Below are 24,078 nucleotides of genomic sequence, written 5' to 3' on the forward strand. Positions count from 1 at the left end.
TTAACTGTTTTTTTTTTTTTTTTTTTTTTTTTTTTTGAGACGGGGTCTCACTATTTTGCCCAGGTGGGTCTTGAACTCCTGCTCTGCCTATTTTATTATTTTTAGTTTGTTAAATGCCCTGTTTATTCTGCAAACAAGGCTTAGAAATGTGCAGACACAAGTTGTAGGTTGAGAAATCTCTGTGTAGCTGTGACTTCACGACTATACTTTGGTAAAAGCAGTTATGACGGTGGCTTCTGAACATATTAACCTACCATTGTTTTGTCCAGAGTGAACAGTGAAAATGGATTCCTAATGGCCTATTTCTCTAAGTGATCATCACATTTCGCTGCTCTAGTCTTTAAGAACGAGTGGAGCCTTCACTTAAGCTGCCATCTCCTTGCCACTCAGGGCTTCAACAATTGTAAGCACAAACTCAAAGCTGGTCCCAGGCCCTCGGCTTGTAAGAATTTCAGGCTGTCCTTTTCCACACGATTCTCAGAGTAGGTGTAGTGACCTCCATTCATCATTTTGTCCTTAGCAAGCGGGAGTGTTGTAACTTTACTTCCAAAACTTATTTCATGAGCCATCAGAGCAGTAGGACCTGTACAGATGGCGGCTATAAGGTACTTCTGGTTTTCCTGTTCCTTTAGTATCTCCTTCACAGCAGCAGACTCAAATAAATTCTGTGCACCCAGATTACCTCCTAGTAGAACCACTATGTCATATGGTCCCCCTTTTTTTGCATCTTCAAGACTGGTATCAGGGCAAATGACAACAACATGGCTACACTGTACTGGGTCTTTTCCAGCCAGACCCGCAATGGTGACCTTAATCCCAGCTCGCCTCATGACATCTACAGGATGACCGTCCCCATTTCCTCTGCTTCTTCAGCCAAAAACTCAAAATAATAATGATTTAAAAATCAGGAGCCGGGCGCGGTGGCTCACGCCTGTAATCCCAGCACTTTGGGAGGCCGAGGAGGGCGAATCATGGGGTCAGGAGATCAAGACCAGCCTGGCTAACACGGTGAAACCCCGTCTCTATTAAAAATACAAAAAAATTAGCCGGGCGTGGTGGCAAGTGTCTGTAGTCCCAGCTACTCGGGAGGCTGAGGCAGGAGAGTGGTGTGAACCCAGGAGGCGGAGCTTGCAGTGAGCTGAGATCATGCCACTGCACTCCAGCCTGGGCGACAGAGCGAGACTCCATCTCAAAAAAAAAATAAAATAAAAATAAATCAGGTTATGTTTTCATGTATTGAGTTGTAGAACTATTTTATACTAAGACTTTAATTTATACAATGTGAATGTTCCTAACAATAATGTGAGCATATTTCCATGTGCTTATTTGTCATCCATTTATCTCCTTTGCTAAAGCGTATTATTGGGTTGTAAAGTTCATCCTATATTTGATACCTATATCAAATATTTGCATACCTATATCTGGTATGCAAGTTCTACACCAGATCTGTATTTCATGGATATTATCTTTCAGTCTGCGGCATTCCTTTTTTTTTTTTTTTTTTGAGACAGTCTTGCTGTGTTGCCCAGGCTGGAGTGCAGTGGTGCCATCTTGGCTCACTGCAACCTCCACCTCCCGGGTTCAGGCAATTCTCGTGCCACACCCTCCTGAGTAGCTGGAATTACAGGCACCCGCCACCATGCCTGGCTACTTTTTGTATTTTTAGTAGAGACAGGGTTTCGCCATGTTGGCCAGGCTGGTGTCTAACTCCTGACCTCAAGTGATCTGCCTGCCTTGGCCTCCCAAAGTGCTTGGGAGTCTTGCTCTGTCGCCCAGGCTGGAATGCAGTGGCGTGATCTTAGCTCACTGAAACGTCCGCCTCCTGGGTTCAAGCGATTCTCTTGCCTCAGCCTCCCAACTAGCTGGGATTACAGGCATCTGCCACCACACTCGGCTAATTTTTGTATTTTTAGTAGAGATGGAGTTTCACCATGTTGGCCAGGCTGGTCTCGAACTCCTGATCTCTGGTGATCTGCCCGCCTTGGCCTCCCAAAATGCTGGGATTACAGGTGTAAGCCACCACGCCTGGCCTATGTAAGATATTTTGAGAGCAAGAGAGACCAACCACATTCACATAACTTTTATTACAGTATATTGTTAACATTGTTCTATTTTGTTATTAATCTCTTACTCTGCCTAATTTAAATATTAAACTTTATCATAGTTAAGCATATATAGGAAAAAACGTGTATAAAGGGTTTGGTACTGAGGTTTCAGGCATCCACCAGGGTTCTTGAAATGCATCCCCTGAGGATAAGGGGGAACTACTGTATGCAAAACCCAAAGCTATACAACAATGAGAAACATTAAAAGGGAAATTCAGGTGTAAGTGAAGACATTCCTCTGAATTCCCAGGTTTCTCTGAGCATCAAAACCCACCAATCTTTCAGTCCTTTTCTTGAATATTATTCTGTATCCACATTCTCTGCATCTGATTGGATCCCTGGATTTTATTTCATTTTCTGCATGACATTCTCCACAGATATATATCATTAGCTGCTGCTTTGGGGGTTGAATGTCCTGGATGTCATTGTGAGCTCCTTTTTACTCTGAGTGTCTTTCTAGTTTTCGTCCAAGTACCCACCACAAACTCCACAACCCACCAATTTCCTACCTACCCAGCAATGAGAAATGGCATCTTAATAATATTTATTCTTTCAATTCATGAGCATGCTGTATCTCTCCAGTTACGTCTATTTATTTCAGTTTTATAGGTTTATTATTCAAATATTCTGAAGCTCTGTAACTAGGTGCATACACATTTAAGATTGTTTATGTACTCTTGAAAATTTGACCTTTACTATTTATTTTAATAGAGATGAGGTCTCACTATGTTGCCCAGGCTGGTCTCCAAATCTTGCCCTCAAGCGATCCTGCCACCTTGACCTCCCAAAGTGTTGGGATTACAGCATGAATCACCCTACCTGGCCCAAAATTTGGACTTTTATCCTTATGAAATGGCCCTCTTTGTTTCTTTTCTTTTCTTTTCTTTTCTTTTTTGAGATGTAGTCTCGCTCTGTCACCCAGGCAATGCAGTGGCGCCATCTTGGTTGGCTCACTGCAAATTCCACCTCTCAGGTTCAAGGGATTCTTGTGCCTCAGCCTCCTGAGTAGCTGGGATTACAGGCGCCTGCCACTACACCTGGCTGATTTTTATATTTTTAGTAGAGATGGGGTTCGCCATGTTGGCCAGGCTGGTCTCCAATTCTCAACCTCAGGGGATCCACCCACCTGGGCCTCCCAAAGTGCTGGGATTACAGGCATGAGCCACCCACACCCAGCCCTTTGTTTCTAATTATATTCTTTGCTCGTCAGTGTACAACAATATTGATATAGTCACTGCAGCTTTTTAAATACTTTTTACTATTTGCATGGTATACCTTCTTCCACTCTTTCTTTTTGTTAACCTATGTCTATATATTATTTATTTATTGGAACGCTTCATGAATTTGTGTGTCATCCTCGTACCAAGGCCATGCTAGTAGTCTTCTCTGTATTATTCTAATTTTAGTATATGTGCTACCGAAGTGAGCACCATGTCTCTATATTTAAATTGGGTTTTTAATTGATATTTTATAGTTGGGTCTTGCTTTTTTATGCAATCTGTCAATCTTTGCCTTTTATTTGGTGGTTTTAGGCTATTTATATTTGATGTGATTATCAACACAGTTGGGTTTAAATATATAATTTGCTCTTCATTTCTATTTGTCTCATCTGTCCTTTGGTTTTTTTCCCCTCTTTTCCTGCCTTCTTGTGGAGTAATTGAGCTTTTCAAGTAAATTCATCTTATCTCCACTCCTGACATATTACATATTAGCCATACCTCTTTGTTTTGTTATTTTTGTTATTTTTTATTTTTATTTTTTGAGACAGAGTCTCACTCTCTCTCCCAGGCTGGAGTGCAGTGGTGTGATCTCGGCTCACCGTAACTCTGCCTCCTGGATTCAAGCGATTCTCATGCCTCAGTCTCCTGAGTAGCTGGAATTACAGGTGCCTGCCACAGTGCCCGGCTAATTTTTTTTGTATTTTTAGTAGACACAGGGTTTTGCCATGTTGGCCAGGTTGGTCTCGAACTCCTGGCCTCATGTGATCCACCCACCTCAGCCTCCTAAGGTGCTGGGATTATAGGCGTGAGCCACCATGCCCAGCCTGTCTTGTTATTTTGTTTTTTTATTATTATTTTTTTGAAACAGAGTCTCACTCTGTTGCCCAGGCTAGAATGCAGTGGCATGATCTCAGCTCACTGCAACCTCCGCCTCCCAGGTTCAAGCGATTCTCCTGCCTCAGCCTCCTGAGTATCGGAAATTACAGGTGCGCACCACCACACCTGGCTAATTTTTGTATTATTAGTAGAGACTGGATTTCACCATGTTGGTCAGGCTGGCCTTGAACTCCTGACCATGTGATCTGCCCACCTCGGCCTCCCAAAGTGCTGGGATTACAGGCGTGAGCCACTGTGCTCTAGGGTTTACAATATGAATCTTTAACTTATCATAATTTACTTTCAAATAATATTATTTCATGTGTAAGAACCTTACAACAGTATACATCTATTTCTTCCCTCCTGGCCTTTGTCCTACTGTTGTCATACATTTTGCCCCTATGTAACTTATAAATTCCCTAATATAGTTGGCCCTCTGTATCTATGGGTTCTGCATCTGTGGATTCAACCAACCACAGATGAAAAAGATTTGGAGAAAAAAATGGATGGATGTGTCTGTGCTGAACACGAACAGACTTTTTTTTCTTGTTATTCCCTAAACAGTCTGAAGATAGCATTTATATTGTATTAGGTATTATAAGTAATCTGGAGATAATTTAATATATACAGGAGGATGTGGGTGGGTGAAATGCAAACACTGCACCATTTTATATAAGTATGTGAGCATCCACAGATTTTGGTGCCTGTGAGGAGTCCTGGAGCCAATACCCCATGGATAGCAAGGGACAACAGTACATTGTTATTACTTTTCCCTTAAGCAAAGGGAAAAGAATAATCTATTTACCCCCACACTTACCATTTCCAGTGCTCTTTACTCTTTTGTGTAGATCCAAATGTATTTTGAGTATCATTTTCCTTCTGCCTCAAGGATTCCTTTAACATTTCTCACACTGCTCATCTGCTGGTGATGAATCCTCTCAGCTTTGGTGTCTGAAAAGGTTTATTCAGTTTTCAGTTTTGAAAGATGTTTTTGCTGGATGTAGAATTCCAGTTGGGCAGTTTTTTCTTTCAGTATTTTACAGATGTGAACACAAACACTTCCCAGGGATATATGAACTCTGAGGATGGTTTTGTCTGTTCTTGCCCAGTGATTCTTCCCCTAGCCTTGGTAGTTTCCTCGCAGGCGTGCACAGAGACTTAATGGGACGCCTCTACAGAGCTTTGGAGATTTCTTGCCGTGTGGTTTCCTCCTCTCTAGTACTCTAGTTTTCAAATTCTAGTCACCTTGGCTTCCCTGATCCCCAAACGCTGTCTCCTCATCTCAGCAAGGCTGCTGGCCTCTGTTTGGGTTCCCTGCCCTGTGCTGGGGCCTGGACATTGTCTCATTTGTTTCATTCCTTTTGGGGATCATTGACCTGCAATGCCTGTTGTCTGAATGGGTATATATCATTTTTTCATATATTTTGTTTGGCCTACTAGTTGTTTACAGGAGAATAGTAAACTAGTCCTTGTTATTCCTTTATCACTAGTTTATCTCCTCAAATAAAATCCCATACTATTAAGACCCATTTTAAATGTTAAAAGTTCCAAGAATTCCTGTATACTTAGTTTTACTTTTTATTTATTCAATTTTTGTACAATTTTGAGTATGTACTTACACTCTTGGGCTCCTGGCAAAAAATCCATTGCCCCTCAGGGGACCATGCCCTATGGGTTAGGAACCACTGGTTTAGGCCAACAGAACCTAAACCATTGGTTTAGGCCAACTCACTCTCTTAATCTCTACACTTGGAGCCTATCCTCATCTTTTCCATGTCCTTGCTGAGACCTCACGTTTTTCCTCTGAAAACTAACACTAGGAGAAACCTTACTCTTTCACCCCCTCCCCACCACCCCACTTTACATTGGCAGAACTCAATAAAGTAACCATCTAAAATGTGTAGACCTGGTTTTAACATTCATACATCAAGTACAACCCAAATAAATCCCAAGATGTTATGTGATCTCGTTATGCCATTGTATCCATTGTATCCCATTCAGAGATATAATGCTCACTCACCCACCAAAAATAATAAAAAAGTAACCCCAATCTTTTTTTTTTTTTTGAGACAGAGTCTTGCTCTATCGCCCAGGCTGGAGTGCAGTGGTCTGATCTTGGCTCACTGCAAGCTCCACCTCCCGGATTCACGCCATTCTCCTGCCTCAGCCTCCCGAGTAGCTGGGACTACAGGCGCTCACCACCACGCCCTGCTAATTTTTTTGTATTTTTAGTAGAGACGGGGTTTCACCAGGTTAGCCAGGATGGTTTCGATCTCCTGACCTTGTGATCCACCTGCCTCGGCCTCCCAAAGTGCTAGGATTACAGGCGTGAGCCACCGCGCCCGGCCAACCCCAATCTTTAATTGGGTCACTCATAATCACTAAAGTGGGTCCAGCTTATAATTCACAATAATGAAATTTTCTTTTATTTTTTCCTCTCCTCTCCCATTCTCTCACATCCAGAAAACCTCTTTAAATTCCAACACACTGTCTCTGACACCCAAACTTCCTTTTCTTTTTGTCTAGATAAATGATTACTAATCTATGGGCCATACACCACTGAGGGATAATGGAACCATGTGTATACCAATAATTGTCTATATACTGAATTACTAAAAAAAGGAAAACTTGTATTGGAATCCTTGAAACTTCTGATATTTAAAATAAATGCAAAATAATATAGAATTAAAAAAAAAAAAAAAAGGCCAAAGAGATAATAGCTAAAACTTGGGAATAATGGAATAAAAGACTCCTATATTCTCCTCTTTTGACTTCTTTTTTTTTTTTTTTTTTTTGAGACAGAGTCTCGCTCTGCTGCCAGGCTGGAGTGCAGTGGCGTGATCTTGGCTCACTGCAACCTCCGTTTCCCGGGTTCAAGCAATTTTCCTGCCTCAGCCTCCCGAGTAGCTGGGACTACAGGCGCTCACCACCACGCCCTGCTAATTTTTTTGTATTTTTAGTAGAGGGTTTCACCATGTTGGCCAGGATGGTCTGAATCTCTTGACCTTGTGATCTGCCTGACTTGGCTTCCCAAAGTGCTGGGATTATAGGGGTAAGCCACCGTGCCCGGCCTTGACTCTTTATTATAGATACATAGATATAGGTACAGATATAGATTTAACTCTTTTGTCTTCTTTTAATTTTTTTTCACTGATGTTTTGCCTGTTTCTAGATTCTCTACAACAGATGTAAAACAGGAACTAACCCAGCAAATTAAAATTCATACCCTTTGGGACTATTAATAATTTTGTCCCCATTATACAAGTATTGAGTTTATATCCATATTCATCTTTCATATGGCAGGAATAGCTCTCTGCACCACCCATGAGTATGGGATCTTTCCCTGCCAGACTCCTTCATTTGCAACACTGGCTTTGGGATGAGCAGCCCTCAGCTCTAGACCTGAGGTTCAGGCTGCCAGGGGCAGAAAAGCAGCAAGTGCCGACGTGGTCCCTAGGGGCAGCTTGGAGGGACTGGAGGATCCCACAGTTGTGAGTCAGAGCCAGCTGGGACCTGCCCCAGGGTTGGGTCAGGAGGTACCACCTGCCCCCGAGTCTTGAGCAGCAGTGGCCTGAGTCTAGGGGAGGCAGCATGCTGAGGCATTGGTATGAGGGCTGGCATCAAGCAGCTAGAAGAGCCTTGGCCATGGAGGTTTCGTATCACCTTATACAAGTCCAGATAATCTCCTAGAGGCATCTTGACTTGCTGTTTGTTTTGGGATTGAGAAGGAAAGGGACATGACAATTCTTTGAGTGGCTGTGAAGGTTCCCCCAGCTTCTCAACCTGTGCCAGGGCTGGGGCTGGACAAAAAGATACCCAGTGCAGTCCAGGCACAACCTGGCCCCCTGCTGTGAACCCTGCCTGGAGCTGCTCTAGTTCCAGCTGCTCTGGTTTTATTTTCTTCCTTGCTGTTTTGCCCATTATCCAGCTTCCTCACAACAAAGGAGAAACAGGAACTGACACAGCAAAAAAGAATTCAAGGAGTTTCCAGCAAAGGTCTGATACCTTGTGGTCCCAGGGTTTCTAACTGAAGGGATTCCCTCTACCTTACCCTCTCCACTCAGCCCTGAGTCCAGCAGGGGCACAGACAGGCAGGCAAAGCCTCCTCCCAACCTAGGGAGGAGATAACTTCCTGTTTCCCTGATGCCTCTCTGCTGGTTCCTCTAGCTCCTGCTGGAGTGGAACGTTCACCTGAACATCCCTGAGGTCACCTCACCAAAGCCGAAGAAATGCAAGTTGCCTGCAGCCTCACCCCGGCACATCCACCCCAGTGGCCCCACCTGTAAGCAGCCCTTTCAGTCCAGGCACCGGGAATGTGCGCCCCTGCAGATGGCCCGGTAGGTGCTGGGAAGCTGAGGGGGCAGCAGCTGTATGGGTGAAGAGGCAGGCAGCAGGAGTGACCAGCCTGGGGAGGTGGGCTGTGAAGTGAGGGCACCAACAGGCCAAGATCACCCTACAAGTTGCAAAGTGCCTGTCTTCTCAGCTGCCCTCCCCAGTGCTGGCCACGGACCCAGAGGTGGGGTGTGTGTCATAGTGTGTGGGCTTCAGGGGCTAGCCTGACCAGTGCATTTCAAACTGTGCAACAGAAAGACTCTGAGGACCACACCTGAAAACTTACAACTTTTCTACCCTGAGCATCGATTTGGCATCTGCCATTGGTCTGTCCTGTAAACAAACCTGAACCTCCCTACCATGTGACCTGCAGGCTCTGGAGACACTGTGAACCTCTGGGCAGCTAAAAGGACCCTGGTCCACACCTACCCTTGCATGGCCTAGATCAGGGCTTCTGCCCAGGGCCTGTTCCTTAAAGGACAAGGGCCACCCTGGGAACCTCTTTCAGCAGCTTCTCCGCCAGAGGAGCCCCAGGGAAGTGAGATTCAGACTCAGTGTTGGAGGGGAGACGAGGAGGACAGTGACACACTCGATTTGAGAAAGGAAGGAGACAAAGCCCACTTGGGCCTGGTGGCTCTGGAGAGTCTCTTGCATCTCAATCTCTCTTTGTTGCTTTTCACATTCTCCAAACCCCCCACTCCCAGCCAACAAGGGAAGCAGATGGAGGCCGTCTGGAAGACCGAGGTGGTCTCCTCCAGTTACGCAATAGAAAAAAAGACCCCTGCCAGCCTTCCCTGGGACCAGCTGAGGGGACACCCAGATATTCCCCGGCTGTTGACACTGGACGTGTAGTCCTCCTACCACAAAAGCCTGAACTTCCTGAAGGCCCAGTAAGGTGCGAGGCTGATGGTCAATGTGGATTCTCCCCAATAAATCTTTCTCCAGGCTTTAACAATGACCTCATTTACTATCCCACACCAGACAGAGAGAGGCTAACCTGGTTCCTCTGCTAGGCGGATGTAAGCAGAGTCCCTGTGCCAACAGCACTTCAATTCTAGTGAAGGGTTTCCTTAGTGTCTCAGAGGCCACCAGGGGGCTTTTCCTTCACACTGGCCTCCTGAGCTGCACATGAATTCTGAAGAGCCCCATCTCACCCTAGCCCTGGGGGTGGTTCTCGGGGGAGCCAGGTGTAGGGAGGGATAGATGAGGGAGTCCCTGGACTGCCTGAGAAACCTGAGCCTTGGGCCTGGGCCTATCTGTCACTTCCTTTCCTTACTACCTTCAAGAACGGTCCCTGGAAAGAACAGCTGGCTGGGGGGACAGAGGCAGGACTCCAGGGGCCAACAAGAGGCTTTTCTGGTTAGAAAAGGCTTAGCTCTCCTTTGCCTCTCTGGGCTTGTAGATGTCACTACTGAAGGCTCAAGGCTCTTTTAAGGACCCTCTCTACATGAGCCATCCCATCTGCCTCCTGTGACCCTGGCCCTGCGTCAGTTACAGATCCCCAATCGGGAGAGGCTCCTGATGCCTCCAGTCTAGACCTAACCAGAGCCAAGAGCCAGAAGATGCTGGTGCTGCCCCCATCCTCCAACTAGAGACCTCAGTGAGATAGGGAGGCATAGCGGCGTCAAAGAGGGCCAGTCCCTGGCCGCACCTGCGCTCTGAAATGGGCCTGAGAGTCCCAGCATTCCAGTCCACCCAGTGCAGAAACCTGGTTTCCAGTTCCTGGAGGGTTTCCAAGGGGGATGTGCATGTGTGTTGCTGTTGGTTGTTGATTTAGATACAGCAAACAGAATGGAGAATAACCAAAACAACACTGTGATAGAACACTGTAACCCATAAGTCAACTGGGGCCTGGCCTGGCAGAGATTCGGTTAAACTTACCCAAAGCCCTCCCCATCGTGGGGGTCTCTCCTCTCCACATCCCTTCCCTGCCTGTGCTCTGCCCAGCTTCTGAGTCTCAGGCCAGCCCCTTTGTTCTTCCCACACATGGAGATATGTGCACATAAGTATCAGAGGTACACACCCCACTTGAGCCCATACACTCATGACGTCAGTAACTTGCTGAAAATACAGAGGGACAGTGAGGAACAGGAATCATGTTGAACAGCACTAAGCAGCAGCCTCCTTTCTTCCCTCTTTCCCCGCCTCTCTCTCTGGTAAAACATGTACAATTCTAAAATTCCTTCATGTCTCAAGCAGAGCTGTTCCACCCACACCCAGGCCTCCACTGGGATCCCAGTTTCAGGCTTAAGGCACTTATCAAAATATTGTTCCCAGCAAAGACAGCTTCCCCTTTCTAAGCAAATTTAGATGAAGACAATTTTCTCCCTGCTTTCAACCCTGTACCTGTTTACTGTGTTGATCTCACCACCAGGTACAGAGGCAGATCCTGCTGTGCTGTCTTCTTTACCCACATCCCAGGCTGCCACCACCTCCCTGCGTGTCAGGCTGCTCCTGATGTCTCAGTGTGGGGGCTCCCTGCATTGTCTTGGGGTCCACTATTTTGGCATGAGGATCTGCTGGTCTCTAACAAAAGTTCTCTGTCCCTGCCCAGGCTGCTGCTACCTCAGGGTGGTGGCTGTGCTGCCTCCTTTGGGAGCGCCCTCCTGGACACTGCTCCACTCCCTGAAGTGCACCTTTTCTTGAGCCGCCTGCTCCTGGCCCACCATGAGTCCTCACATCCACCTGCTGCGCAGTGCCAGGTCACTCGCCTCTTTGTGGTCCTGCTGACCTCGCCAGCTCCCCTGGCCATGCTGTCCAGCTCACAGCCCCATATGGGTTCATAACTAGGCCCAACCTCATGCCCCATTCTCCTGGTCTGCCTGGCACTGACAGCCTGTTTGTCTCCAGGCCCACTGGGGTGTCCTCTCGGCATGTGAGGGAGGGTTGCTCATCTTCCCTCCATGGTTTGAGATGCTAGAAGACTGCATCCCTCAAAACCCAGCAGCCCCCCTTCTCTGAGATTTTTTTCAGCTTTGTCTTACAAGCATGTCCCCGGGGTTCTCTGTCTGACAGGTGGGAGAGCTGTGTGTGTCTGCAGACCCCAAATGCTTTCTGTAGCAGGAGAATCTTAGCCTTGACTCTTGAGTGCTCTGCCCTCCCCTTGCTCAGGGTCTGTTCCTGCACAGCTAAAAACACACTGGTACAGGTCGGGCATGGTGGCTCACGCCTGTAATCCCAGCACTTTGGGAGGCCGAGGTGGGCGGATCATGACTTTGTGTTGAGCAGTTCTGTGTCCAGGCTGAGTCTGGACCCAGCTCTGGACTTGGCTCTGGGAAGTGCTCAGGTGCTGGATGGCACTCACATAGCCTGGGCCTTGTCTCAGTTGCTCCCCAACCTGTAACTCTATTAACTCTTGCAGTGCCTCAGCGAACCAAAGGAAGGAATGCCAGGAACCTACAAATGAATCCGCTTAGCTTGTTCAAAAAAAGTCAAGCGAGTCACTCCCTGGAACCCAAATAAGCCAGAAGGATCAAGACAGCCCCAGTCTCCACTGCATCCCTTAGCTGGTGATTCTCAACCTTCCGAGGGACGGAAACCCACAGAGAACTTGGTTGAAATGCAGGTTCCCAGTTGGTGCTTTTAAAGAAACCCTCTGGGTGTTGCTGAGTTCTCCTAGAACTTTGAGAAACACTGTTTCCCTCCTGCAGTCCCCAAACTCTATGTTTTTAACAAAATAGAGGTTGGTTTATTTTAAAATTCTGTCTCATTGCTGAAACCCACACCTCCTCAACTCAGTTTTAGAACCCTTTGAGTGTTGTCTGTGTACTTTGGGAGCAAACATGCCGAGATAGCTGTGAGTGGCACTTGGCACTTAGTAGGTGTCAGCAACTCTTCATTTAATCAAAATATGGACAGATACATCACTGACATGCCAGTGATTTGCATGAAAGCTCAGAAGGTGAGAACAAAAGGAGATACCAAATACAGACCAGAGCCAGGTGTCATAAGGTGGGAGGCAAAGGTGAGCATGTCTCTGAGTGAGGACAAAGGTGGAAGAAATGGAGACATGAGGTTCAAATATAGATGGTGTGGGCTAAGGAGGCCATCTCTGGCAAGCGTCTGTCAGTTCAGTTGAGACACTAATTCGGTTAGTTCAATCAGCTCATGAGCACCTACGCACCCTCCACCTGACACACAGCTACCTGCCTGGTCCCCACTCAGTCTCCCCCGCCCCATCCTTCTCCACTCACCAGCACCCTTGGCCTAGGGACCACACATACAAATAGGAAATTACCCTATCCTCAGAGAACCCATGTCCAGCGGTTCTCTTCCTCAGGAATGGCGCCCATCCTTGCTTCCAGCCTAAGACTGAGACTCCGGAAAGCTGAGCAGGATGTGGGATGTGAACAGCCGGTTCTGTGGATGATGCCAGGAGTAGGATTTGTTTTCTGAATCACAGCTTAAGATATCGCGAGGATGCCTGGTGTGGGAGGAAGGGGAGTGGTATGATGCAGGTCACATGCACAGCACAGCTGGGCCAGCCCTGGGCTGTTTCCAGCCTCTCGGGTCCCAGGCGCTTTCTTTTCTGGAGGCCTCACCCCAATGATACTTAACATCTTAAAATGCCCTCACACTAAATGTATTGCTCTAAATAATTGGAAAGCATTTTGATAACCTTGCTTTAGAAATTAACTTGCTATGAATAAGTTATTTAATGTGTACTTAGCTGTGAGTGACATCTCAGCAATCAGCATGCACAGAGAAGAAATCGAACAAGTTTTATAAATGTAATGAGACTATTTCGAATATTAAATTTGACAGTGAATGAAACTGAAAATATTATGTTTTATAAAGATTTCATACATATTCATACATTCTTTGTTTTTACATTTTGGCACCCATAATATTTTCAAAGGTTTCATGTTTTCACAGGCTCTTGGCACTGTGCTTAAGGGGCCTGGTGGCTGAACTTGCTGTGGTCATGGAGGACTTTGACCTTCTGCATGTCCTCTAGCGAGCTCTCTGGCGAGCACGCAGAGTGTCTGACATTCTTCTCCTGCTTTGGTAACAATTTCATCTTCTTAAAGGCAAAGAAAGCCTGCACGGGTCAAGCTGTGAAGCCAAGAGGGTTGGAAGACAAATATATATGTGTGTGTATCTTTGTGTATATATGTATGTATACATGTTTGTGTATGTATGTGTGTATGTATTTATGTATGTGTGGGTGTATTTATGTATGTATTTGCACATGTGTATATGTGTGTGCATGTGTATGGGTGTGTATGTATATATGTGTATGTGTGTATAGGTGCGTGTGTGCATGTATAAATATATAAGTGTATAAATGTGTGTATGTGTGTATACATGTATGTGTATGCATGTGTATATATGTGTAGATGTGTATATACGTGTGTGTGTGTGTGTGTGTGTGGTATTTTTCTAGTGATCAGGTTCGTTGCTACTATACAGGAGCCTCATTTTTTTTTTTTCAGAGCAAAGTTGACATTTCTGGTCAATGTATTGCTTCTACTCCAAAAAAATTCAGGGAAGACAAGGCATGGGAAGGAGTATTTCTCTGAGCATTGCTTCAAGCCATATTTGAGGACTGGCCGTAGCTCTGCTTGCATGGCCCACAGCCTCAGATGAGGAACCAAAACAAATGTGGAAGGGGACATGGGAGAAGAGTCTACTGTAGCCTTGACTAACTGCAAAGAGGCATACAGTGGAAGCGAGAAAAACCCTTCAAAAACAACCCAGCCATAGAGCCAGGGAGGGGAAAGCCATGCATGGTCTGAAAAGTCAGAAAACAGATGAATATGACTCTGTGATCAGAGGAGTCATCTTCTCAAGAAAAGAAGATGTGCATGGCTGGGATGCTGTAACTATCAAGTGAGGACTTTGAAGGCAGGACTTTGAAGGTAGCTACATCTAACATGTTACAAGATCTGCCTCTAACAGGTGGGCAACATGCAGGAACAGATGCGGAATTTGAGTAGAGAGTAGAAAATTGTACAAAAGAAATGGAAACTTGAAGATACCAGAAATTAAACCGCTGGGTGCGGTGGCTCATGCCTGTAATCCCAACACTTTTGGGAGGCTGAGGCGGGCGGATCACGAGGTCAAGAGATCGAGACCATCCTGGCCAACATGGTGAAACCCCGTCTCTACTAAAAACACAAAATTTAGCTGGGTATGGTGGTGCATGCCTGTAGTCCCAGCTACTTGGGAGGCTGAGGTAGGAAAATTGCTTGAACCTGGGAGGTGGAGGTTGCAGTAAGCCGAGATTGTGCCACTGCACTCCAGCCTGGTGACACAGTGAGACTCCATCTCAAAAAAAAAAAAGAAATTCTTAACGTCAGAGATATAGAAATCCTTTGGCAGGTTTATCAGCCAACTAGACAAAAGAAAGGCAAAAAAAAAATTTGTGAATTTGAGGCAAGATCAATAGAAATTAGCCAACTATAACACAGACAGAGTAAAAACAAACCAGCAAACCCCAAACCAAACATCCAAGATGTGTGGGATAATACCAATGGTTTCACACACATGTGATCAAAGTCCCAGAAGGAAAAGGGAGAAGAAATATTTAAAGAGCTATTTGAAGAGATAATCACCGAGAATTTCCAAAATTAAAGACAAGAAGCCACAGATCCAAGGAGCTCAGAGAACCGAAGCAGGATAAATACAAAGAAAAACATACTTCAGCATATCATAGTCAAACCTGAAACCAAAGATGAGAGAAGAACTTGAAAGCAGCCAGAAAGAAAAAGTTACCCAGTAGAGTAAGAAATAAAGCAGTCTTCTCAGGCAGTCTTGTGAGTTATGGGTCCACAAGATAACCCAGGAGCCTTCTAAAATATTCCTCCATTTGGGGGTAATTAGCTTAGGCAGGTATCTGTTATCTGCAAAAAACAATTGGCTGGGATGTAATATCCCAGTCCTCCATACCCTGGCCCTGACTCTTTTGTCACACTCCGGCCCTGCTCTCTGCACACCCTGGGGAGGCCCTCCGCTGGTTAGTGACTTCATCAGCCCCTCAAACACTATTTATTGCCTCTGAGCTGGGAGGAAGCTGAGCAGGTGGAGGCTGGATACACTAGTCACCGACCTCAGTGACCCTTGAGGCAGGCCCTGGGGTCTGACTGCTGCCGCACATTCTTTCCCGGGAGCTGAGCAGCCTGGAACGACCAAAGCCTGAGTCCAGCTGGTGCACCAGTCAGGGTGCTGCCACAGAGATGTTCACTGCCACAGGCAGCAGTGCTGTGAGCAGGCAGCTGCCAATGATTCAGGCCGCCACTGGTCAAGAAGATTCAGGTTTCCTCTCTCATCACCCCCAGGCTGTCTGTTAGGTGCCCCGTGTCCTCATTCTCTGGAAGAGAGGAGGAACCTTTCCTGCAGAAGCCACAAGGAGGCAGCAAAGTGCTTGTCTAAGGGCCTCAGCTGGCCTGGAGAGGGGATGGGAATTAGAAGGGAGGGAACTGCATAAAGAGGGACACGAGGGAAGCTGGTGGGGTTCCTGAGAAGGTGCAGGTGGAACGTGGACAGCAAGTGCGGCAGAGGGAGCAGAAGACTTGAGGCATTCCTGACCCATGCTGTGGACACGGGGATCCTGCGGAGGACTCATGGTGGTGGAGTCTGCTCTCCCTTGGCCTGGGGCCCCTTCCTCCATACTTGACCGCCTACCTCCAGCAGGTCCTCTGCTCTGTATGGCAGAGATCTATCCCTGCAAATGACCCTTTGGGCAGTCGTTTTTAGGAGCTCTGCCAGGAGGCCCTTCCCATGGACTTCCTCAAGCATTTAGCATGGCCCCATTGATTCATTTACTTTCATTCATTCATTCAACAAGTACCTATTGGACACCTAACATGAGGCAATGTTCTAGGTGTTAGGGATACTGTAGTGAGTAAAACAAATTTTTAAAAAGTGCTTTCATGGCCGGGCGCGGTGGCTCAAGTCTGTAATCCCAGCACTTTGGGAGGCCGAGGTGGGCGGATCATGAGATCAGGAAATCAAGACCATCCTGGCTAACATGGTGAAACCCCATCTCCACTAAAAATGCAAAAAATTAGCCAGGCGTGATGGCAGGTGCCTGTAGTCCCAGCTAATCAGTAGGCTGAGGCAGGAGAATGACATGAACCCAGGCAGCGGAGGTTGCGTGAGCCAAGATCATGCCACCGCACTCCAGCCTGGGCGACTGAGCGAGACTCCATCTCAAAAAACAAACAAACAAACAAACAAACAAACAAAAACGTGCTTTCACAAAGCCTGTATTCTATGGGGGGAAAAGACAAGAAACAAAAATAAATTAGTAAAATGCACAGTTATGTCAGAGCATAAAAGGTGCCACGGAGAAACACAAATTTCAAGGGGGATAAGGCAGCAGAATGCAGAGGAGTGGGTGTTACCATTTAAAGTAGAGAGGGCACGGCAGGATGTTAGAGTGAAGACCTGAAGCAGGTGAGGAGGTGAGCTGGGGGAAGGGGGTGCTGGGCAGGGAGAGGAGGCTGAGGTGAGAGCCTGCCTGGCACACTCAGGGGACAGCAAGGTGCCCGGGGTAGCTGATGTGGGTGAGTGGGAGGGTGGGAGGAGTCACACTGCAGTGGCCACTGGGAGGCAGATCACACAAGGCCTTGTAGGCCACCGTAAGGACCTCTGTTCACCTGGAATGCAATGGGAGCCATTGCAGAATTCTGAGCAGAGAAGTGACATCATCTGTCCTTCAATTCAAGAGCATCCTCTGGCTGCAACCATGAGCACAGACTGGGAGCAGGGAGCAGGGAGACCAGCTGGAAGCTGTTTCAATTTCTATCCTATTCAGAAAGCCTAGTCATGAAGGCCAGACGTGGTGGCTCATGCCTATAATCCTAGCACTTTAGGAGGCCGCAGTGGGTGGATCACCTGAGGTCGAGTTTGAGACCAGCCTGGTCAACATGGTGAAACTCTGTCTCTACTAAAAAAACACAAAAATTAGTCGGGCATAGTGGCAGGCACCTGTAATCCCAGATGCTCGGGAGGCTGAGACAGGAGAATCGCTTGAACTTGGGAAGCGGAGATTCAAGTGAGCTGAGATCACATCATTGCACTCCAGCCAGAGAGACAAGAGTGAGACTCCGTCTCAAAAGAAAAAAAAAAAAAGCTTAGTCAATGAGCTCAGATGGCCCTTCCACCATGAAGCTTCCACTAATCCTCCCTAAGCCTCCCCTTCTCCTGGGGGCTCTCCTGCCTTTGTGTGTGGATCTCTTCCAGCATTGGTCCATCTTTTTTTTTTTTTTTTTTTTTGAGACAGAGTCTCGCTATAACCCAGGCAGGAGTGCAGCAGTACGATCTTGGCTCACTGCAAGCTCCGCCTCCAGGTTCACGCCATTCTCCTGCCTCAGCCTCCCGAGTAGCTGGGACTACAGGCGCCCGCCACCTCGCCCGACTATCTCTTCCAGCATTGGTCCATCTTGCCTTTGTTCTGGGATTATTGGTGAGCCTGTCCTCAACCCCACTAGACCTGAAACTCTTTAAGAAGGATGCCCAGTTGCTCTCACAGGTGTAGCTTCCCCTCTACCCAGATCCTCGAAGGGCCATGAACACAACAGAAACCAAGTCAAGCTTTCCCTAAGGAGTAAGTGCTCCCACTCCTCCTTGCCTGCCTCTGAGGCTTCTTCCGGGCTGTGTTTCTGCCTGGAGCGCCACAATCGTTGTATTAAATGCTTAGCCACCATGACAGCCCTAGTGCCTTCTGTGAGCTGCATGTCACCATCCCTCAGCACAGCCAGGTTTACAGGACACAGCTTGTCACCGGTCCATAAGGCAGCCTGTCAGCGCTGGCAGGAAGCACACACAAACCAGTGAGTTTGCACAGCCAGTGGCCTCTCTGGAGGCTCCTGGGGGCAATTAAATTAGTAAGTTTTCATTTATTGATTCCTTAAACATTTATTGAGCACCTACTGTGCTGCCATGATCTGTATTAGGCAGCAGGGGCACGGAAGTGAGTAAAACTCATTTCCCAGGAGCCTACTGCAAACACAGGGTGCTGACTGGATGCAAAGCACTGGCACAGTTACAGAAATACATTCAAGTATTGTCCTGAACTCTCAAGGACTCACAATCCACCCACCACTCCTTCAGCAATTGTACTGTGCCAAGTGCTGGAGTTGGCACTGAAAACAGAGGGGTCATGGCAAGCCTCGCGGGGTGATGCTTGAGTAGAGACTTAAAAGGTGGAGAGGCAAGCCATGGGGGAATGGCGACATTGGGACAGACTCCCCTCACACTCCAGTGTGGAGAAAGAGTAGTAATCGGTAGGGAGCTAGTGTGTGAACGCAAGACAAAGTGCAACGGAGAACGGGGAAGACATCCACGGCAGTGAAGGTCTGGGGAGGCCTTTGGGGCTAAGTGGGATCTCCATGAAATGTGGAAGGATGGGTGGAACTATGGCAGGGGGCAGGGGGGCAGGAAATCCAAGGGAAGACGACACTGTAAGCACAGAGCATGTTCATGTGGCAGCAAGCAGCCAGTGTGGCTGTAGTTCCACACCATGTGTTGTAGGAGATAAGACCAGCTGGGACTGGATGTGGATGGGCTTGAAGGCCAACCAGAGGACGCTCCTCTGTAGGCAGTGGAGAGCCACTGATGGCAGCGTGGAGAATTTAGAGAATGGAGACAGGGAGAACAAGGAGAGGAGCAGTTGTGGAGGTGTGCGCGACAGTCATGTAAAGAACCAGTTACAACTGTAGTCACTCACTCATGCCCTTGCTTGTCCACAGACATAGTTATTATACACAAAACTTCGTGCTCCATTGAAGGTGGGATAAGACAGATGGGGAGAAAACAAAGAAAAATAAAACCCAGTTTATGTGGAGGATTTTAAATCAAGGGAGAGACAGACACCAGTAAAACCCAAGCACACTCTTCCTTAAGGTCTGCGATATGATGCTATTCTTGGTTTCCCACCCACGTTCCCCACACTCCTCCAGCTCCTGCAGATTTTCATTCTCTTCTGCCTGTGTTCCCTAGGGGCTGCTCCAGTGCCTGGACTCTCCTCTCATGCCATAGGACATCCCAAGATGACTTCAGATTGCCCTGTTGCCTGAAATATCAGCTGTACAATGAAGATTCCCAAATCCATCCCCAATTCCAATCTCTCCTCTGAGTCATAGAGCTGTATACGCAAATGCTCAACTGCACATTCCAACTGGCTGCCCACTGGCCCTTCCAACTTGATCAATGCAAATGAAACTCATCACGTTTCCTTCTCACCCCCAACCCCTGTGGCTCCACTTGTGCCTCTGGTCTCATTGTGTATATGCCAGCCTCATCCACTGCCAAAGCCTGAACCGGGCATCACAGGTGCCTGAGCTCCTGCACCCATTCATGCAATCTCTCACCAAGCCCTGTCATCGTCTACATCTTTTGTGTCTTCCCCTCAGTGACTACCCTAAATCGGGCCACCAACTAATCTCCCTGGCTTCTGTTTTACTCTTTCAATCTATGCTCCATACTAAGCCAGAGACATCTAAGATGCAGGTCTGATTCCACACTTCTGCTTAAAAATTCATTAATGGCTCTTCATTCTTTTTAGGATAAAGTTCAATCATGGCCTATAAAGATTTTTGTGACAGCTCTTCAGCCTGGTTATATGATATTCTATTGTACGCATGTGCAATGATTTATTTAATTAGTCCTCTAGTGAGAGATGTGTGAGCTGGTTTTTGCTAAACTTGCTGGTATGAACAATGCTCCAGTTGATAACTGTTTTCTTTTTTTTTTTCTTTTTAAGAGAGGTGGTCTCTCTTTGTCCCATGCTGGAGTGCAGTGGCGTGATCATAGCTCACTGCTGCCTTGAACTCCTGGGCTCAAGAGATTCTCCCACCTCAGCCTCCCAAGTGGCTGCGACTACAGCACCCAGCTAATTTTTTAATTTTCATTTTTTTTTGTAGAGGCGAGGTCTCGCCACTTTGCTCAGGCTGGTCTTGAACTCCTGGGCTCAAGCAATCCTACCACCTTGGCCTCCCTAAGTGCTAGGATTACAGACGTGAGCCACCACACATGGCTGATAATTTTATATGTAATTTATTTTGCATATGTGATAGTACACTGGATCAGAAACTCTACGCATTTGTAATTCTGACAAGTCTTAATGAATTACAGTTCTAACAGCAACACAAGAGTGCGTATTACCCTACAACCATGCCAAGGCTAAGTGTCCAACATCTAGATTTTTTGCCAATCTGTGGGTGAAAAATTATACTAAATGTAGTTTCAATTGTCTTGTGAGTGAGGCTGAGTATTTTTTCATGTTTAAGAGACATTTATCTTTCCATTAACCATCCCATTTTCTTATTGAATTTGTTATTTTTCATATTGATTTGTAGAGATTTTTTACATATTAAGCAAATTAGCCCCTCTGACTATGATATGGGTTGCAAATATTTTCCCTACTTTGCCATTTGTCTTTGTTTATGTTTTTTGCTCTGTAGAAGTTATAGATTTTTATGTTGACAGAATTTGTCTTTTTTTTAAGCTAAGAGAAAATGTGTGCCATTCTGGAAAATACTTTCTCTACAGCGATATTATAAATTTGTGGTTTTACTCTTTTATATTTATTTATTTGGAAATGGAGCCTCACTCTGTCATCCAGGCTGGAGTGCAGTTATACAATCTCAGCTCACTGAAACCTCTGTCTCCCAAGTTCAAGCCATCCTCCTGCCTCAGCCTCCCAAGTAGCTGGGATTACAGATACCCACCTGGTTAATTTTTTGTATGTTTAGTAGAGACGGGGTTTCACTATGTTGGCCAGGCTGGTCTCAAACTCCTGACCTTGAGTGATCTGCCTGCCTCGGCCTCCCAAAGTGCTGGGGTTACAGGCATGAGCCACCAAGCCTGGCCTTTTACATTTACTTAAACATAATTGTTTCATATGGATTTATTTTAGTGTAAGAACTGAAAAGAGGGCCGGGTGCGGTGGCTCACGCCTGTAATCTCAGCACTTTGGGAGGCTGAGACGGGCAGATCACGAGGTCAGGAGATCAAGACCACCCTGGCTAACACGGTGAAATCCCGTCTGTACTAAAAACACAAAAATTAGCTAGGCGCGGTGGCAGGAACCTGTAGTCCCAGCTACGTGGGAGGCTGAGGCAGGAGAATGGCATGAACCCGGGAGGCGGAGCTTGCAGTGAGTGGAGATCGCACCACTACACTCCAGCCTGGGTGACAGAGCGAGACTCTGTCTCAAAAAACAAAAAAAGAACTGAAAAGAGATACCACATTATTTTTCTCCAAGTGACTACACAATTGTCTCATTGCTACTTACTGTATCATCCATTTTTCCCTACTGACAGACAACGCCATCTTTATCATTTACTAAACTTTTTAATGCCTGAAGTCTATTTCTGGACTATTATGTTATTTTTTATTTATTTATTTTTGAAATGGAGTCTCAGTCTATCACGCAGGGTGGAGGGGCAGTGGTGTGATCTCAGCTCACTGTAACCTCCACCTCCCAGGTTCAAGTGATTATCCTGCCTCAGCCTTCTGAGTAGCTGGGATTACAGGTGCACACCACCATGCCAGGCTAATTTTTGTATTTTTAGTAGGGACAGGGTTTCACCATGTTGTCCAGGCTGGTCTTGAACTCCTGGCCTCAGGTTATCTGCCCAACTCGGCCTCCCACGGTGCTGGGATTATAGGCATGAACCACCACCCCCAGCCTATTATGTTCTCTTGATCAAAATGCTTATGTGTGTGCTAGTATTCTCTGGATTTTACTATTTTAACTATTGTTTTAATATGTGGTATAGCGCTTCTCCTCTCGTTAACCTTACTTTTCAAAATGTTCTCGTGGCTATTCTTTTTGTTTTGTTTTGGTTGGTTGTTTTTCATTCTGGGGATGCTACTGAAGCAACATGGTTATCCCTGATGCAAAAATTTCCATATGAATTTATATTCAGGTTGTGTACTCTGTTGGTATTTTTATTAGATCTGTGTTAAATTTATGGATTAATTTATGGAGAGCTGACATCTTTATAATAGTGAGTCTTTCCACCCAAAAATAGAATATGCCTTCCCATTTATTCAGACTTCCTTTGGTGGCATTTTAGTTTTGGGTACTGATATGGTGTGGCTCTGTGTCCCCATCCAAATCTCATCTTGAATGGTAATCCCCATAATCCCCACATGTCCAGGGAGGGACCTGGTGGGAGGTGATTGGATCATGGGGGCAGTTTCCCCCATGCTGTTCTCGTAATAGTGACTTTTCACGAGGTCTGATGGTTATGTAAATGTTCCTCCTTCACACTCATTCTCTCTTCACCTTGTGAAGAAGTTGCCTGCTTCCCCTCCCCTTCTGCCATGAATGTAAGTTTCCTGAGGCCTCCCCAGCCATGAGGAGCTGTGAGTCAATTAAACCTCTTTCCTTTATAAATTACCAGTCTCTGGTATTATCTTTATAGCAGCGTGAAAACAGATTAATGCAGGTACCTAGATCTAGCACATTTGTTGCGCTTGGTTTACTGTGTTGTTGCTGTTGCAAACAATACAATCTATTCTCTTATATTGTCAAACAGGCAGTTTTTAAAAAATACTCATTTCTACCCATTTGCCTAAAATATCTTATTTGTATTAATTTTTCAGTTGATATCCTTGGATTTTTCATGTAGGCTATCATATCATAAATATTTTAACTCTTCTAGTTTTTATATCTCATTTCTTTTCTCTTCTTTAATTACATAGGCCAGTACTTCCAAAGGAAAATTAAATAAAAAGAGTCATAGGGGCCATCCTTGTAACACACCTAATTAATGAGAATAATCCAGATTTCTTCAGTAAGCATGATTCTGGCTTTTGGAGTAAAATGTGTTTATTTTATCATGTTACAGAAGCTGGAGGTTTCATACAGTTTTATCTGTGATTTTCTAACCTAGGGGGTCGATATCTCAGAGGGTTTCAATCTGTGTTTGAGAATCTTCCTTTGCAGATAGTTTCTCTTCCCTTACAGAAACAAACAAACAAACAAACAAAAAACACAGTATACAGATCTCAAGTACAGTGTATGCTGACTTAAATTGCATTGCGAATCCCAAGGTAACTTAGTATTGGTCAACAGCTTTATTTGATTTGACTCCCTAGGAAGATAAAGTACTTGAGCCAACAGCAGCAAGATCCTGTGTCCTCTGACTGGGTCCCAGGAGGTAGCAGCCCTAGGTAAGAGAGCAACTAGTCCTGCTCTAGTGGACAAGAGTGGGGAGGGGCTGTGCTATCAAAGTCTGGGTCCTACAGTCAGACCACCTGGCAGGAGGCACTCAGACCTAAGCCCTAAGAGCAGTAACAACAGTTAACATTTTTTGAACACTTGCTATACACCACCTGTTTGTTTCAGTAGTAAGTGATTTACTCCTCACAACCATCCTAATGAAGTGGGGACTATTATTTCCCCATGGATGATGAAACTGAGGCACAATAATGTAACTTGCTCAAAGTCATAAGCTGATAGGTGATAGAGGCAGTTTCAAACCACGTACTATGACTCCAGAGCCTATGTTGTTTTTGACTGTTTAGTTCTACGTACTCTCAGAGCCCATATTTTTGGAGGTTTTTTTTTTTTTTTTTTTTTTTTT

The 24,078-nt window shown here is 46.0% G+C and overlaps 2 protein-coding genes across 4 annotated transcripts in view; one reads left to right on the top strand and one right to left on the bottom strand.

Moving 5' to 3' along the window:
- Positions 1-13,643, top strand: part of FAM186B (family with sequence similarity 186, member B) — a 23,295-nt gene extending 9,652 nt beyond the window's left edge. The window contains exons 6-8 of one of the 3 annotated variants that reach the window (XM_011964867.1): positions 8,369-8,538; positions 9,238-9,428; positions 13,409-13,633. In XM_011964867.1, coding sequence (XP_011820257.1) covers positions 8,369-8,538; positions 9,238-9,385 — 318 coding nt within the window. In that variant the 3' untranslated portion in view covers positions 9,386-9,428; positions 13,409-13,633. Of the gene's footprint in view, positions 1-8,368; positions 8,539-9,237; positions 9,486-13,408 lie in introns of those variants that run through there. The other 2 variants (XM_011964858.1, XM_011964848.1) reach the window with 2 other exon arrangements.
- The window catches only part of PRPF40B (PRP40 pre-mRNA processing factor 40 homolog B (S. cerevisiae)), an 82,059-nt gene that overhangs the window by 52,739 nt on the left and 5,242 nt on the right, over positions 1-24,078 (bottom strand). The window lies entirely within an intron of this gene.

This window comes from Mandrillus leucophaeus, unplaced genomic scaffold, assembly GCF_000951045.1.
Source record: "Mandrillus leucophaeus isolate KB7577 unplaced genomic scaffold, Mleu.le_1.0 Scaffold118, whole genome shotgun sequence".
Classification (NCBI taxonomy): Eukaryota; Metazoa; Chordata; class Mammalia; order Primates; family Cercopithecidae; genus Mandrillus; species Mandrillus leucophaeus.